The sequence below is a fragment of the Leucoraja erinacea genome, chromosome 34 (assembly GCF_028641065.1).
Source record: "Leucoraja erinacea ecotype New England chromosome 34, Leri_hhj_1, whole genome shotgun sequence".
Taxonomy (NCBI): domain Eukaryota; kingdom Metazoa; phylum Chordata; class Chondrichthyes; order Rajiformes; family Rajidae; genus Leucoraja; species Leucoraja erinaceus.
Genome location: NC_073410.1, coordinates 17,095,920 through 17,111,168, shown reverse-complemented (window position 1 = coordinate 17,111,168; position 15,249 = coordinate 17,095,920). Strand labels below are relative to the sequence as shown.

The 15,249-nt window shown below is 47.5% G+C and overlaps 1 protein-coding gene across 1 annotated transcript in view; it reads right to left on the bottom strand.

The window, feature by feature from the left end:
- Positions 1–15,249, bottom strand: part of pik3ap1 (phosphoinositide-3-kinase adaptor protein 1) — a 130,773-nt gene that overhangs the window by 31,583 nt on the left and 83,941 nt on the right. Inside the window, exons 9-11 of the mRNA XM_055661936.1 lie at positions 10,942–11,106; positions 4,566–4,646; positions 2,915–3,126 (exon numbers count right to left, since the gene is read on the bottom strand). Of these exons, the coding sequence (XP_055517911.1) occupies positions 2,915–3,126; positions 4,566–4,646; positions 10,942–11,106 (458 nt within the window). The remainder of the gene's footprint in view (positions 1–2,914; positions 3,127–4,565; positions 4,647–10,941; positions 11,107–15,249) is intronic.

Here is a 15,249-nt window from a genome sequence, read left to right as displayed (position 1 = left end):
TTTCCCCAAAGATGCTGCCTGACACGCTGATACTCCAGCATTTTGTGTCTAAAGTCCAATTAAAGATAGTCCGAGGGTCTCCAGTGATTGATTGAAAGATGCAGCAAAATTGCCCAGAAGAGTCCACTCCGACTATCGATCACCCGTTTACACTAGTTCTATGTTATCCCAATTTCTCATCCACTCCCTACACACTAGGGGCTAATTAATCTACAAACCCGCATGCCTTGAAGAAGTGGGAGGAAACCAGAGCACCTGGATGAAACCCATGCGGTCACAGGAACAACATAGAAACTCCGTACACACAGACATGACGCAAAGTCAGGATGGAACTCGTGTCACGGGCGTTGTCAGGCAGCGGCTCTCAGAGCTGTGCCACGATGTCACCCTTACTTTTCACCCTCCCATTTTTGCAGCGGCACGATGGCGCAGCAGTAGAGTTGCTACGTTACAGCGCCAGAGACACGGATGTTGTCTGTATGGAGTCTGCACATTCTCCCTGAGACCGCGTGGGTTTTCACCGGCTGCTCCAGTTTCCTCACATTCTCCAGAAACGTACAGGTTTGCAGGTTAATTGGCTTTGGATGGTGCCGTGCGATGGCAGCCTCGCCAACAGTCTGTCTAGTCCTTTTCTTTAGTCTCGTCCTATCTTGTATTATGTGGGGGGGGGGGGGGTCGATTTTAAAATCTCTTTCCTCGACGGAGATGCAACTTTTTTTCGTATCGTATCTCCGTCCACAGTGCGGCCTAACATCGTGGAGCTTCCGAACTCTTGCTGGGGATCGACTTCGGGAGCTCCAACCGCGAGAACCAACGGACTTAACATTGTGGAGCTCACGGTCCCTTGGTTAGGGACCGATGCCTGGAGCTCCAACCGCGGAAGCTTCGACTGCCCCGACCGCAGGAGAATAAAGAAGGAAGAAGATTAGACTTTGTTGCCTTTCATCACAGTGAGGAAATCCATTGTTGATGTTCACTTTTATGAAGTTGTGTGTCTTGTTGATTTTTTGGTATGACTGTACGGCAAATCAAATTCCATGTGTGTTTTTACATACTTGGCTAATAAATTAATTACAATTACAATATAAAAATTGTAAATTGTTCCTCGTATGTAGGGCAGTGTTAGTGTACTACTAGGATTGCTGATCTGCACGGTCTTGGTGGGCCGAAGGTATTTTGTAGTATTTTGAAATACAAGTAGTATTTCAAAATACTACTGTTGGTTTACAAAGCACTGAATGGTTTAGGGCCAAAATACATTTCTGATCTTCTGCTTAGCTACGAACCACCCAGACCTCTCAGATCGTCTGGGACAGGTCTGCTCGGTGTCCCCAGAGTCAGAACTAAACATGGAGAGGCAGCATTTAGTTTTTATGCACCACATATCTGGAACCAACTCCCAGAAAACTGCAGGTCTGCTGCAAACTATTTTAAATCTAGACTGAAGACTTGTTCTGTTTTCCGCTGCCTTTCAGTAAACAATACAATTTATTAATTACCTATACTGCACTGTAACTTATATTCCTGGTTTAATTCTATTTTAAATATTTTATTTGATTGCTTTTAATTTTGTAATTATTTTATCTGAATAATCTAATAATCGTTTTACATCTAAATGTCATTTTATATGTGTTTCTTTCCAATGCTTTTAATGTTTTATGTAAAGCACTTTGAATTACCTTTTTGTTGAAAGCTGCTATACAAATAAACTTGCCTTGCCTTGCCTGTTTCCGCGCTGTATCTCTAAATTAAACTAAAGTAAATTACTCTTGAGGGGAGGGGCAAGCGACCACCTTCAGGCCCATCCCACGGGTTGCCATAGTTTCCTCCCGCCCTGCTACCTGTACGATCCCTTCCATTCTCCCCGCATCACCGGCCCGCTCTGCCTTCTGCCGACACCGCTCACCACTCGCGTCTGGAGCTTTGTCATTCTACCTCAGAACCGGCTCCCCACCCCACATCATCTCCCCTCGTCCATCCCAACGTCTGCTCTCCCTCCCTCCCTCCGCCCCTCCCTCCGCCCCTCCCACCAGAGGTGTTCATTGGCCTCACAATCTTTGTGCCGAACATGTGTGTCACACATTTCAGAAGAAACAATCCAAGTCTATCCAACCCATCCTTTTTCTCCACTGATGCTGCCTGATCGGCTGAGTTATGCCCCTGTCCCACTTAGGAAACCTGAACGGAAGCCTCTGGAGACTTTGCGCCCCACCCAAGGTTTCCATGCGGTTCCCAGAGGTTGCAGGTGGTTGCTGGAGGTTGCAGGTAGTGGAAGCCGGTAGGGAGACTGACAAAAACCTCCGGGAACCGCACGGAAACCTTGGGTGGGGCGCAAAGTCTCCAGAGGTTTCCGTTCAGGTTTCCTAAGTGGGACAGGGGCTTTACTCCAGCACTTTGTGTCCATCTCCCGTCTCTCCAACCTCTCCCACCTCTCCCAGTAGCTGAAACCCTCTAATCAGGAGGCACTCAGGGAACCTCCGCTGCACCCTCTCCAAATCTTTCTGTAATGGGGCGACCAGAACTGCACGCAATACTCCAAATACTCACTCTCTCGTCACCCAATCTCTCTTTTCTTCCTACTTTATCACGATCATACAACATGGAAAGTGGACGGCTGGACTGTAATTATGTATAGTCTGTCCACTGACTGGGTAGCACGCAACAAAAAGCTTTTCACTGTTAACCCACTCATTCCTGGGATCCAATGCTGTACATTCAAATAAATGATTTAGCCCATCAGTCACGATGCCAACATTGGCAGAAATGTTCTTCACCAAGTTTACGTTAGTCAGGTTTATTGTCACGTGTACTGAGGCACAACGGAAAGAAAGCTCGTCGCTGTGTGTGTGCGTGAAGGCGGATGAGGTGAGGTACCTGTGTGCGTGCGTGCGTGAAGGCGGATGAGGTGAGGTACCTGCTGGAAGCGGAAGGAGTCCGATCGCCGTTTCTGGTTGAGCTGCCAATCTTTGAACTGCAGGAGGGCCTCGTCCACGTTGATCATGCCCAGCTTGACCTGCTCCTGCAGGGTGATGAGCTGCCGCTGCCCAGGGGTCTTCATGCCCGCAAACGGGTCGTAGTCACTGGACGCAGCTCTGTCCACAGACTGCTTCTTGCGGGACGGCAGGACTGCAAGACAAGGGCCAGCCACACACTCACTTCCCCACAGTTCATACGTTCGTGAGCGATAGGAGCTGAATTAGGCCGTTCGGCCCATCAAGTCTACTCTGTCATTCAATCGTGGCTGATCTATCTCTTCCTCCTAACCCCATTCTCCTGCCTTCTCCCCAAAACCCCTGACACCCATACTAATCAAGTATCTATCAATCTCTGCCTTAAAAATATCCATTGATGGCCTCCAAAGCCGCCTGCGACAATAAATTCCACAGATTCACCACCCTCTGACTAAAGTCATTCCTCCTCGTCTCCTTCCTAAAGGAATGTCCTATAATTCTGAGGATGTGGCCTCTGCCCCTAGACTCTCCCACTCTCCCCATTCACTCTATCCAGGCCGTTCACTATTCGGTAAATTTCAATGAGGTTCCCCCCTCACCTAAACAGAACATACACTACAGGACAAGGCCCTCCGACCCACGATGCCTGAGCCAAACATGATGCTATTAAGCTGATCTCATTTCACGTAACCGTCACATTCCCAATCTCTCCACCCCTCCCCCACCCTAGTCGCCCTGCTAGTTTCATTGTCCATGTCCCTTTGCTATCACCTCTTCCACAGCCAACAATGGACCATTGTGGGCTCCTCCTTTCCTTGGTCATCGGTGCCGGCTCTGATTTGTTCTGAACCTTTTTTTACCTCTATTTTCCCTCTCCCCTGACTCTCAGTCTGAAGAAGGGTCTCGACCAGAAATGTCACCTATTCCTTTTCCCCAGAGATGCTGCCTGACCCGCTGAGTTACTCCAGCATTCTGTGTTCATGTTTAGTTTAGTTTAGTTTAATGATACAGTGTGGAAACAGTGTCCACAGCGACCAGCGATCACACATTCACACTAGTTTTATCCTCCACATTAGGGCCAATCTACAGAAGCCAATTAACCTACAAACTTGCAAGTCACCAGAGTGTGGGAGGAATTGAGAGCACCGGGAGGAAACTCACGTGGTCACGGGGAGAACGTACAAATACTGTACAGACAACACCCGTAGTCAGGATCGAACACTGACCAGCAATCACACCATACACTAGCACCACCCTACATACAATGGGGACAATTTACAGTAGAGTGGATGCCGTACAGCGCCAGAGATCAGGCTTCAATATTGACTATGGGTGCTGTCTCTCTAGTTTTTCCCCCCCCCCCCCCCCCCCCACCCCACCCCCCCCCCCCCCCCCCCCACGTCAGACACTCGTTGGTCTCAGGGATCAGTGAGTCACAGTGCAAAACTGTGAACACAATTCCTTCAGACATCCATCCCTCCTACATCCTTCCCGTTCATCATTCCATGATATTATTCCCTTGACCCTCCCTTCAACCTCTTCCAACCCGGGTGAGGATTTGATGTGAGGGGGGGGAGGGGGTGCACGAGTGGGCAGGAATTGCGGGCTCAGTACCTGGTCCGGAGCGTCCAGACATCGTGGTCGACACTGGCGTGATGTAAAGATTCTCCGCTCGCCTCTCTTCACCGCAAAACACTGAAGGAAAACACATTCTACAGTCAACAGGGTTGCGTGGTAATGAAGTGCCTCTTAGTAGCATCATCGCCAACACTTCCAGTACTAGGCATAGAGTTCGAAATCAGGCCCTTCAGCCCAACTTGCCCACACCGACCAACACGCCCCATGTGTTGCCCCACACCGCCCCAACACGCCCCACACCGACCAACACGCCCCATCTACACTTGTCCCACTTGCCCATCTAATGCCCTGCTTTCTGCAACAGAATTATTGCAGCTGGTTATATGACAGGCCTGGGGCCTACAGGACACAAGGGAGAGATTCTGTACAAATGCTGTTGTTTCTTACTGAACCTGTATCACAGAATCACACAGCATGGAACCAGGCCATTCAGCCCAACATCCATACCGACCAAGCTAATCCCATTTGCCCGCATTAGCCCCATATCCCTCTAAACCGTTCCTATCCATGTACCTGTCCAAGTGTCCTTTATTATGTTACATAGAAACATAGAAATTAGGTGCAGGAGTAGGCCATTCGGCCCTTCGAGCCTGCACCGCCATTAAACATGATCATGGCTGATCATCCAACTCAGTATCCCGTACCTGCCTTCTCTCCATACCCCCTGATCCCCTTAGCCACAAGGGCCACATCTAACTCCCTCTTAAATATAGCCAATGAACTGGCCTCAACTACCCTCTGTGGCAGAGAGTTCCAGAGAGTTCCAGAGATTCACCACTCTCTGGAACTATGTTGTATAATACCTGCCTCAACTACCTCCTCCAGTAGCTCATTCCATAAACCCATCACTGTCTGGGTGAAAACGTTGCCCCATAGGTTGCTACTAAATCCTCTCTCCATAAACCTTGATTCCCCTACTCTGGTGAAAGACTCTGTGCATTCACCCTATCAAGCCTGCAAACTTGTACGTCTTTGGAGTGTGGGAGGAAACTGAAGATCATGGAGAGAACACACGCAGGTCACGGGGAGAACGTACAGACAGCACCCGTAGTCGGGATCGAAGCCGGGTCTCCGGCGCTGTAAGCGCTGTAATGGGCCTGGCGCACTTAGGACTTTTTCAGGCGACTGCCGGGGACTGTCAAGTGGAACACACACACACACACATCGCTTGCTTCACCAGCCCGTTATGCAGGAGGGGGACAGGGCAAGCAGGGGGAGCACTGTCTGAGTGAAATTCACACGGTGCAAAGCCAATGTGATACAGACACACACCGCGATGAACAGGAAGGTTGGCGCTGTAATTAAGGAGGGAGAAGGAGTGGAAATAACTTTTAAGAAGCCAGAGATACACGGCTGTGAAGCTCGTCGGACATTAACATTACAGGTCGATTATCCTTGGTTCTGAAAACTACTGCTTATGTTTGTTTTCCCAATGAGCCAATGAAATTCAAAGGTCAGCACCGGCTACGACCTACGAGAACCTTCAACCTCCTGGTGACCCACCCTCCGCACGAGAATTCTCGCTAATCACCATGGCGCTTCATTCTGGTCGCCGCTAATCTTTCATATTGTGACCATAATGAGGCCGCAACTAGTCCCCAGAATGCGGGCACTCTTCACGACCATGAAACATAGAAACATAGAAATTAGGTGCAGGAGTAGGCCATTCGGCCCTTCGAGCCTGCACCGCCATTCAATATGATCATGGCTGATCATCCAACTCAGTATCCCGTACCTGCCTTCTCTCCATACCCCCTGATCCCTTTAGCCACAAGGGCCACATCTAACTCCCTCTTAAATATAGCCAATGAACTGGCCTCAACTACCCTCTGTGGCAGAGAGTTCCAGAGATTCACCACTCTCTGTGTGAAAAAAGTTCTTCTCATCTCGGTTTTAAAGGATTTCCCCCTTATCCTTAAGCTGTGACCCCTTGTCCTGGACTTCCCCAACATCGGGAGCAATCTTCCTGCATCTAGCCTGTCCAACCCCTTAAGAATTTTGGTGACTGCCCGGCAACCACCCGCGAACATGTGGCGATAGTATAGTCTCCTACAGTCGTCCAAAAAGTTGCCTAAGTGGGACAGGCCCGTAAGGCAGCAACTCTACCGCTGCGACACCGTGCCCCCCCAGATGTGAGTTTTGGATCATGGAGTAACGAGGACTCTGGCGATCTGGAGACAGAACTGTTCCACATTCCAAATGATTACCAGGGTGCTGCCCACATCACCCAATGTTACAGTGTTTAACATATAAAGTTCAAGAGTAGCTTGCAAAGGAACTATGAGAGGCATAGATAGGATAGACAGCCAGAACCTTTATCCCAGCTTGTCCAACACTAGAGGCATAAGGTGAGAGGGGGAAAGTTGAATAGAGATGAGCGGGGCACAGAGTGGTGGGGGCCAGGACTCCTGAGGTGGTGGTGGAGGCAGATACGATAGTGGTGTTCAAGAGGCTTCAAGAGATGCAAGTGCAGGGAATAGAGGGACATGGATCACGTGCAGGCAGACGAGATCAAGTTGAACTTGGCTTCATGTTTGGCACAAACATTGTGGGCTGAAGGCTTGTTGAATTACTCCAGTGTCTGGCAACGCACTTGCCTTCCTTCCACTGAAAGGCCTGAAAGCGCACACCACCAGCCTCAGGAGCAGCTTCTTCCCCTCTGTTATCAGGATTCTGAACAGTCCTTCCATAAGCTAGGGTACTGTCCCATTCACCTCTACCCCATTGTGGACATTGTTTTGTCTGTGGAACTGATGCGCTACAATGCTGAGAACTATATTCTGCACTCCGGTTCTTCCCATTTGCTCCACTATTGCACGAGTTTAGCTTGCTTGTATCTATGAATAGTATTACAGGACCTTTGGCCCACCAAGTCCACGCCGACCACTGATCACCCGTTCCCCACTAGTTCTACGATATCCCATTTTCTCATCCACTCTGGGGGAAATCTACGGACGTCCAATTAACCTCCACGCCCGCACGTCTTTGGGATGTGGGAGGAAACCGGAGCACCTGGAAGATAGCCATGCTATTTTGATTAAATAGCACAATGGCGCAGTGGTAGAGTTGCTGCCTCACAGCTGCAGAGACCCGGGTTCAATCCTTACTACGGGTGCTGTCTGTACAGAGTTTGCATGTTCTCCCCGTGACCACGTGGGTTTTCTCCGGGTGCTCTGGTTTCCTCCCACATTCCAAAGACGTGCAGTTTTGTGCATTAATCGGCTTTGGTAAAGATTGTAAATTGTCCCTAGTGTGTAGGACGGTGCTAGTATACGGGGTGATCATTGGTCGGCATGGACTCTTTGGGCCGAAGGGCCTGCTTCTGTGCCATATCTCTAAAACTAAAACCTCCGTTTTTCTCTCTTCACAGATGATGCTCTCGGCTGGGTATTTTCCAAACTCTCTGTTATGTGAGATTTCTGGGAACTGCAACTTTCTGAATCTCACTGTTAAAGAAAGTTGTTCTCTCTTCTGTCTGCGTTCATCTCCGTCCCCCACCCACCCCCCCCAAACAGACCCGTGGTGACCAAACCACAAGAGTCACCCTCTCGGAGGTGATACGCACAGCATTGCGTGCCTGTGAACAACCCTGGTCTCTCGGACAACCTTCCTTCTCTCTCTGCTCCGCAACCAACGCACTTTCAGTTTTTATTTCAGAATTCCGTCATCTGCAGGTTTGCTTTCGGGTGAGGCATGTAGAAAGCCGAGAGGGGAAGTGAAAAGGACAGGGAGGGGAGAATGGCAAGAGCACAAAGTGAATGTGAAACACAGCAGCGTGAATAATGAGCGCGGGTTGAGAAGGGCTGAGCAGGTGACTGATGCAGATATCCAAGATCAAGCTAGGGTTCAGTTTAGTTTATTCTCTGTGTACCGAGGTACAGTGGAAAGCTTTTGCTGCGTGCTAACCAGGCAGCAGAAAGACAATACACGATCACTAGCGAGCCGTCCACAGTGTACAGATACATGATTACAATTAACATTGAATAGTGCGGGTGTCAGGGGTTATGGGGAGAAGGCAGGAGAATGGGGTTGAGAGGGAGAGATAGATCAGCCACGATTGAATGGCGGAGCAGATTTGATGGGCCGAATGGCCTAATTCTGCTCCTATAACCTTTGAACTTATGAACACGATAAAGGGAATAATGTTTAGTGCAAGATCTGATTGCAAATCTGCAGATAGTCCAAGGGTATCGAGCTAGTTAGAAGGCATTTAACAAGTAATCTATCTTGCTCCCTACTGAGGGCAATAGGAGCCTAAAAGTCTAACGAAAGCGGAACTACTAGACCTAAATGTTAAAAGTTGAGAGAAATAAGTAAGGCTGGTTATAGAACACAGAACAAGAACAGGCCCCTTCGGCCCACAATGTTTGTGCCGAACAAGATGGCAAGATAAACTACTCTCCACTGCCTGCCCGTGACCCATATCTCTCCTTTCCTTGTATATCTATGTTCCTATGTAAAGGCCTTTGATACACCACTGTCATACAGCCTCCACCACCACCCCTGGCAATGCGTTCCAGGCACCCACCATGAAACAAAACTTGCCCCGCACATCTCCTTTAAACTTTTCCCCTCTCACCTTAAAGCTATGCCCTCTTGTATGTGTCATTTCCACTCTAAGAGCAAGGTTGTGATGGTCTGCCCTATCTATGCCTCTCATCATTTTATAGACTTTGCATGTTCCCTCAAATGCTGGAATTCGAGAGGAACAATCCAAGTCTGCCCAAACTCTCCTTGTACATAATACCCTCTAATCCAGTCAGTTTTCTTTGTAAATCTCTTCTGCATTCGCTCCAAACCCTCCGCGTCCTTCCTGGAATGGGGTGACCAGAACTGCACGCAACACACCAAATGCTTGAACAAGTAATGTTGAAGGGTTGTTGAAGGAGAGAAGGAGGAGATAGTGGAAGGGATTTATAAATTCATAAGTGATAGGAGCAGAATTAGGCCATTCAGCCCATCAAGTCTACTTCACCATTCAATCATGGCTGATCTATCTCTCCCTCTCAACCGCATTCTCCTGCCTTCTCCCCATAACCCCGGACACCCTTATTAATCAAGAATCTGTCAATCTCCACCTTACAAATATCTGCCTGGAATGTTCACATTCTCTCTGTGACCGCATTCCTCCGGGTTTCCTCCGGGTGCTCCGGTTTGCTCCGGGTTTCCTCAGGTTTCCTCCCGCATAAGTTCATAAATTGGAGGAGCAGGATTAGGCCAGGCGTCCGTAGTCGGGATGGAACCCAGGTCAATGGCGCTGTAAGGCAGCAGCTCTACCGCTGCGCCACTGTGCCGCCACGTGACACCTAGACAGCATTCTCCAACATTCTCTGAACTTTTTTCAGATTTACAGCACCTGTAGTTTTTTCTTCGGCTTTCTTGTCACCGCGTGTGCTGCCTGTACGAAGTTTGCACGTTCTCCCTGTGACCGCCTGGCTGGCCTATGGGTGCGCTGGTATCCTCCCACACTCCAAAGATGTGCAGGTTTTTGGCCTTGGTAAAAATGGTAAAATGTCCCTGGTGTGCAGGCTAGTGCTGGTGTACAGGTGATCGCTAGTCGGCGGGACTTGGTGGGCTGTTTTCACGCTGTATTTCTAAAATCTGAAGACATTTTTCTAATATATATGCTAACTGCTCTTGCAACGCACCAGGTAATGCAAACATTAAGCTAAAACCAGCCACTGCTAAAATGAACCAGTCTGCAAAGTCCAGTCTGTGGGACAAGGGCCACTGAGCCTCCGAGCCCTTGCAACACTTGCAAAAGGCTTAAAGGAAACAAAAAACTTATTTGGAAACAGGAAACTGTGAGATATTTCAGTGAAATTAAAGCCTCATTCATAAATAACAACTTTTGAAACGAGAAGGGGAAGTGTTTGCAGGTCAGGTGATTGCAAACAGAAGCAGAAGTAACACAGAATTTTCCATTGAGTTTCGATACAGAAGAAACACAAGTTGTACAGCACAGTCAAACAACAGACCCTTCAGCCTGAAGACAGACATAAAAAAACTGCAGTAATTTAGCGGGTCAGGCAGCATCTCTGGAGAAAAGGAATAGATCAGCCTACCTACCTCACTGGTGACCCTCAAACTATCCTTGTTCGGACTTTGCTGGCTTTAGCATGCACTAAATGTTATTCTCTTATCATGTACTGTATCGGCTCGATCGTAATCATGTATTGTCTTTCCGCTGACTGGATAGGACACGACAAAAGGTTTTCACTGTACCTCGGTACACATGACAATAAACTAAACTAAAGCATGGCGATGTTGTGGGTCGAGACCCTTCAGCCCACTGGTTCAGCACCAACCAACAAGAACCAGTTTATCGTTAATTTGAACACTGCCTCAGCACCTTTGGAAATGTAGGGCACCACGTCATCGATGTTGCCGATGGGCGGCATTCTTGGGTTAGGAGCTGGAGGTCGGTTCACGATCTCTGGAGCCTGGCCGCCTTCTATCATCGTATCGTATGCACCCTCTTCTGCCTCTGCAAAAGAAGCATCATACTGCATCTGCCCTGCAATAGAAAGCAAGCAACCATGTTAAACAATGGCCATACACGGGACTGTCTCTTGTCTTGAAAGGTGGAGTAGACTTGATGGGTCGAATGGCCTAATTCTGCTCCCATTACTCATGACCTTTTGATCTCTTGATTCTAGCACCAAGAGATGGGATCTGGAGTAATGGCCAATCTGTCGGGGAAGCTCAGTGGGCCAAGCAGCACATGTGGAGGCAACCTCTCAGATCAAGACTGCATCAGGACTCATACAGGGTCTCGACCTGAAAGGCTGATCATCCCGTTGCCTGAATGGATGTGGATCGACTCGCTGCGTTCCTCAAACAGATCATATTTTACATGAGACAGTGCTAGGGAAAGTTGCAGTATAGTCAAGAGTGTTTGATTATCATACAGTATGTTCCAAACAGAACAATGAAACTCATACTTGCAGCAGCACAACACACTATGTAAACATAGTACATCTGTAAACAGTATAACAAGTAAAAAGAAGTTCAATACATAACGAAGAATGGTTTTGACCCGAAACGTCACCTATTCCTTCATTCCTTCTCTCCAGAGATGCTGCCTGTTCCGCTGAGTTCGGCACAAAATGCTGGAGTAACTCAGCGGGCCAGGCAGCATCTCTGGGGAGAAGGAATGGGTGACGTTTCCGGTCGAGAACCAAAATATATGTATCGTATCGTGGGTACACCTCGAGGTCGAGGATGATGGGTACGTTCTGTTGTTTTTATGGACTCTCAGGTGGCTTATGAATCCAATCGTGGCTATGAAAGTTCTTCTTCATTCAGGACAGGTAATTCCAGATGGCAGATCGGGCTTTGGTCGTTGCTGCCTCTCTGTCCGTTGTCCTCTCTTTTCTTCTAATTCTGCGCATCTCTTGGCTTCGAAGGTCGCTGTTCCTTCATGGATGATGGTTCGCCAGAGTTTCCTGTCCTTGGCATTGGTTTCCCAATTGTCGATGTCAATTGCACATTTCTTCATGCTGGCTTTTAAGGCGTCTTTGAATCTCTTCTTTTGTCCGCCTCTTTTCCGTTTGCCTTCTTTAAGGTGGGTGTAGAAGGTTTGCTTTGGTAGACGCTCGTCTTCCATCCGAATGACATGACCAACCCATCTATCCACATCCAGGGATATTCAATATTCAGGAGGGATGGACAGAAAGGGAAAGGAGGTGGGGTAGTGTTGCTGGTTAGAGAGCAGATTAACGCAATAGAAAGGAAGGACATTAGCTTGGAGGATGTGAAATCAATATGGGTAGAGCTGCGAAACACTAAGGGGCAGAAAACGCTAGTGGGAGTTGTGTACAGGCCGCCTAACAGTAGTAGTGGAGTTGGGGATGGCATCAAACAGGAAATTAGAAATGCGTGCAACAAAGGTAAAACAGTTATAATGGGTGACTTCAATCTACATATAGATTGGGTGAATCAAATTGGCACGGGTGCTGAGGAAGAGGATTTCTTGGAATGTATGCGGGATAGTTTTCTAAACCAACGAGAGAGCAGGCTATTCTAGACTGGGTATTGAGTAATGAGGAAGGGTTAGTTAGCAGTCTTGTGCGTGGCCCCTTGGGCAAGAGTGACCATAATATGGTTGAGTTCTTCATTAGGATGGAGAGTGACATCGTTAATTCAGAAACAAGGATCCTGAACTTAAAGAAAGGTAACTTTGAGGGTATGAGATGTGAATTGGCCAAGATAGACTGGCAATTGATTCTTAATGGGTTGACGGTGGATATGCAATGGAAGGCATTTAAAGACTGCATGGATGAACTACAACAGTTGTTCATCCCAGTTTGGCAAAAAAATAAATCAGGGAAGGTAGTGCATTCGTGGATAACAAGGGAAATCAGGGATAGTATCAAAACAAAGGATGAAGCATACAAATTAGCCAGAGAAAGCAGCCTACCAGAGGACTGGGAGAAATTCAGAGACCAGCAGAGGAGGACAAAGGGCGTAATTAGGAAAGGGAAAATAGATTATGAAAGAAAACTGGCAGGGAACATAAAAACTGACTGCAAAAGCTTTTATAGATATGTGAAGAGAAAAAGATTAGTTAAAACAAATTTAGGTCCCTTGCAGTCAGAAACGGGTGAATTGATCATAGGGAACAAGGACATGGCAGACCAATTGAATAACTACTTTGGTTCTGTCTTCACTAAGGAAGACATACAAAATCTGCCGGAAATAGCAGGGGACCGGGGGTCAAATGAGATGGAGGAACTGAGTGAAATCCAGGTTAGCCGGGAAGTGGTGTTGGGTAAATTAGTGATGATTGGGTATGATTAGTTTTAATCTGCAATTTGAGAAGGAGAAGGTTAAATCAAATGTGTCAGTGATGCAGTTGAACAAAGGGGACTATGAAGGCATGAGAGAGGAGCTGGTCAAAGTAGACTGGAAAGAGATCCTAGCAGGAATGACAGTGGAACAGCAATGGCAGGAATTTCTGGGCATAATCCGGGAGACGCTGGATCATTTCATTCCAAAAAGGAAGAAAGATTCTAAGGGGAGTAGGAGGCAACCGTGGCTGACAAGAGAAGTTAGGGATAGAATAAAACTAAAAGCAAAGATGTATAACACAGCAAAGAGTAGCCGGAAGCCAGAGGATTGGGAAACTTTAATAGGACAACAGAAGGAAACAAAACGGGCAATATGGGCTGAAAAGATGAAGTACGAGGGGAAGCTGGCCAGGAATGTAAAGAAGGACAGTAAAAGCTTCTTTAGATATGTTAAGGAAAAAGAGTAGCAATGTCAAATGTGGGTCCCTTGAAGGCAGACACGGGTGAAATTATTATGGGCAACAAGGAAATGGCAGAAGAGTTGAATAAGTACTTCGGATCTGTCTTCACTAAGTTAGACACAAACAATTTCCCAGATGTACTGGAGGACAGAGGATCTAAGTGGGTAGAAGAACTGAAAGAAATTGTCATTAGGCGAGAAATAGTATTGGGTAGGCTAATGGGACTGAAGGATGATAAATCCCCTGGACCTGATGGTCTGCATCACAGGGTCCTCAGGGAAGTGGCTCTAGAAATAGTGGACACATTGGTGATCATTTTCCAATGTTCAATAGATTCAGGATCAGTCCCTGTGGATTGGAGGATAGCTAATGTTATCCCACTTTTCAAGAAAGGAGCGAGAGAGAAAACGGGGAATTACAGACCAGTTAGCCTGACTTTGGTGGTGGGAAAGATGCTGGAGTCAATTATTAAAGAGGTAATAAAGGGGCATTTGGATAGCAGTAAAAGGATTAGTCCAAGTCAACATGGATTTATGAAAGGGAAATCATGCTTGACTAATCTTCTGGAATTTTTTGAAGATGTGACAAGTAAAATGGATGAAGGGGTGCCAGTGGATGTAGTGTATCTACTTTCAGAAAGCCTTTGATAAGGTCCAGCACGGGAGACTGGTGACTAAAATTAGAGCACATGGTATTGGGAGTAGGGTGTTGACATGGATAGAAAATTGGTTGCAGACCGGAAGCAAAGAGTAGGAGTGAACGGGTCCTTTTCAGAATGTCAGCCAGTGGTGAGTGGAGTGCCGCAAGGCTCGGTGTTGGGGCCGCAACTGTTTACCATATATATTAATGATTTGGAAGAGGGAATTAGGAGCAACACTAGCAAGTTTGCGGATGACACAAAGCTGGGTGGCAGTGTGAACTGTGAAGAGGATGTTAGGAGGTTGCAGGGTGACCTGGACAGGTTGAGTGAGTGGGCAGATGCGTGGCAGATGCAGTATAATATAGATAAATGTGAGGTTATCCACTTTGGCGGCAAAAACAAGGGGGCAGATTATTATCTCAATGGGGTTAGGTTAGGTAAGGGGGAGGTGCAGCGAGACCTGGGTGTCCTTGTACACCGGTCACTGAAAGTTGGCTTACAGGTACAGCAGGCAGTGAAGAAAGCTAATGGAATGTTGGCCTTCATAACAAGAGGATTTCAGTATAGGAGTAAAGAGGTTCTTCTGCAGTTGTTTAGGGCTCTGGTGAGACCACATCTGGAGTATTGTGTCCAGTTTTGGTCTCCTAATTTGAGGATGGACATCCTTGAGATTGAGGCAGTGCAGCGTAGGTTCACGAGATTGATCCCTGGGATGGCGGGACTGTCATATGAGGAAAGATTGTGTTATAATGTCATAATTCTCTGGA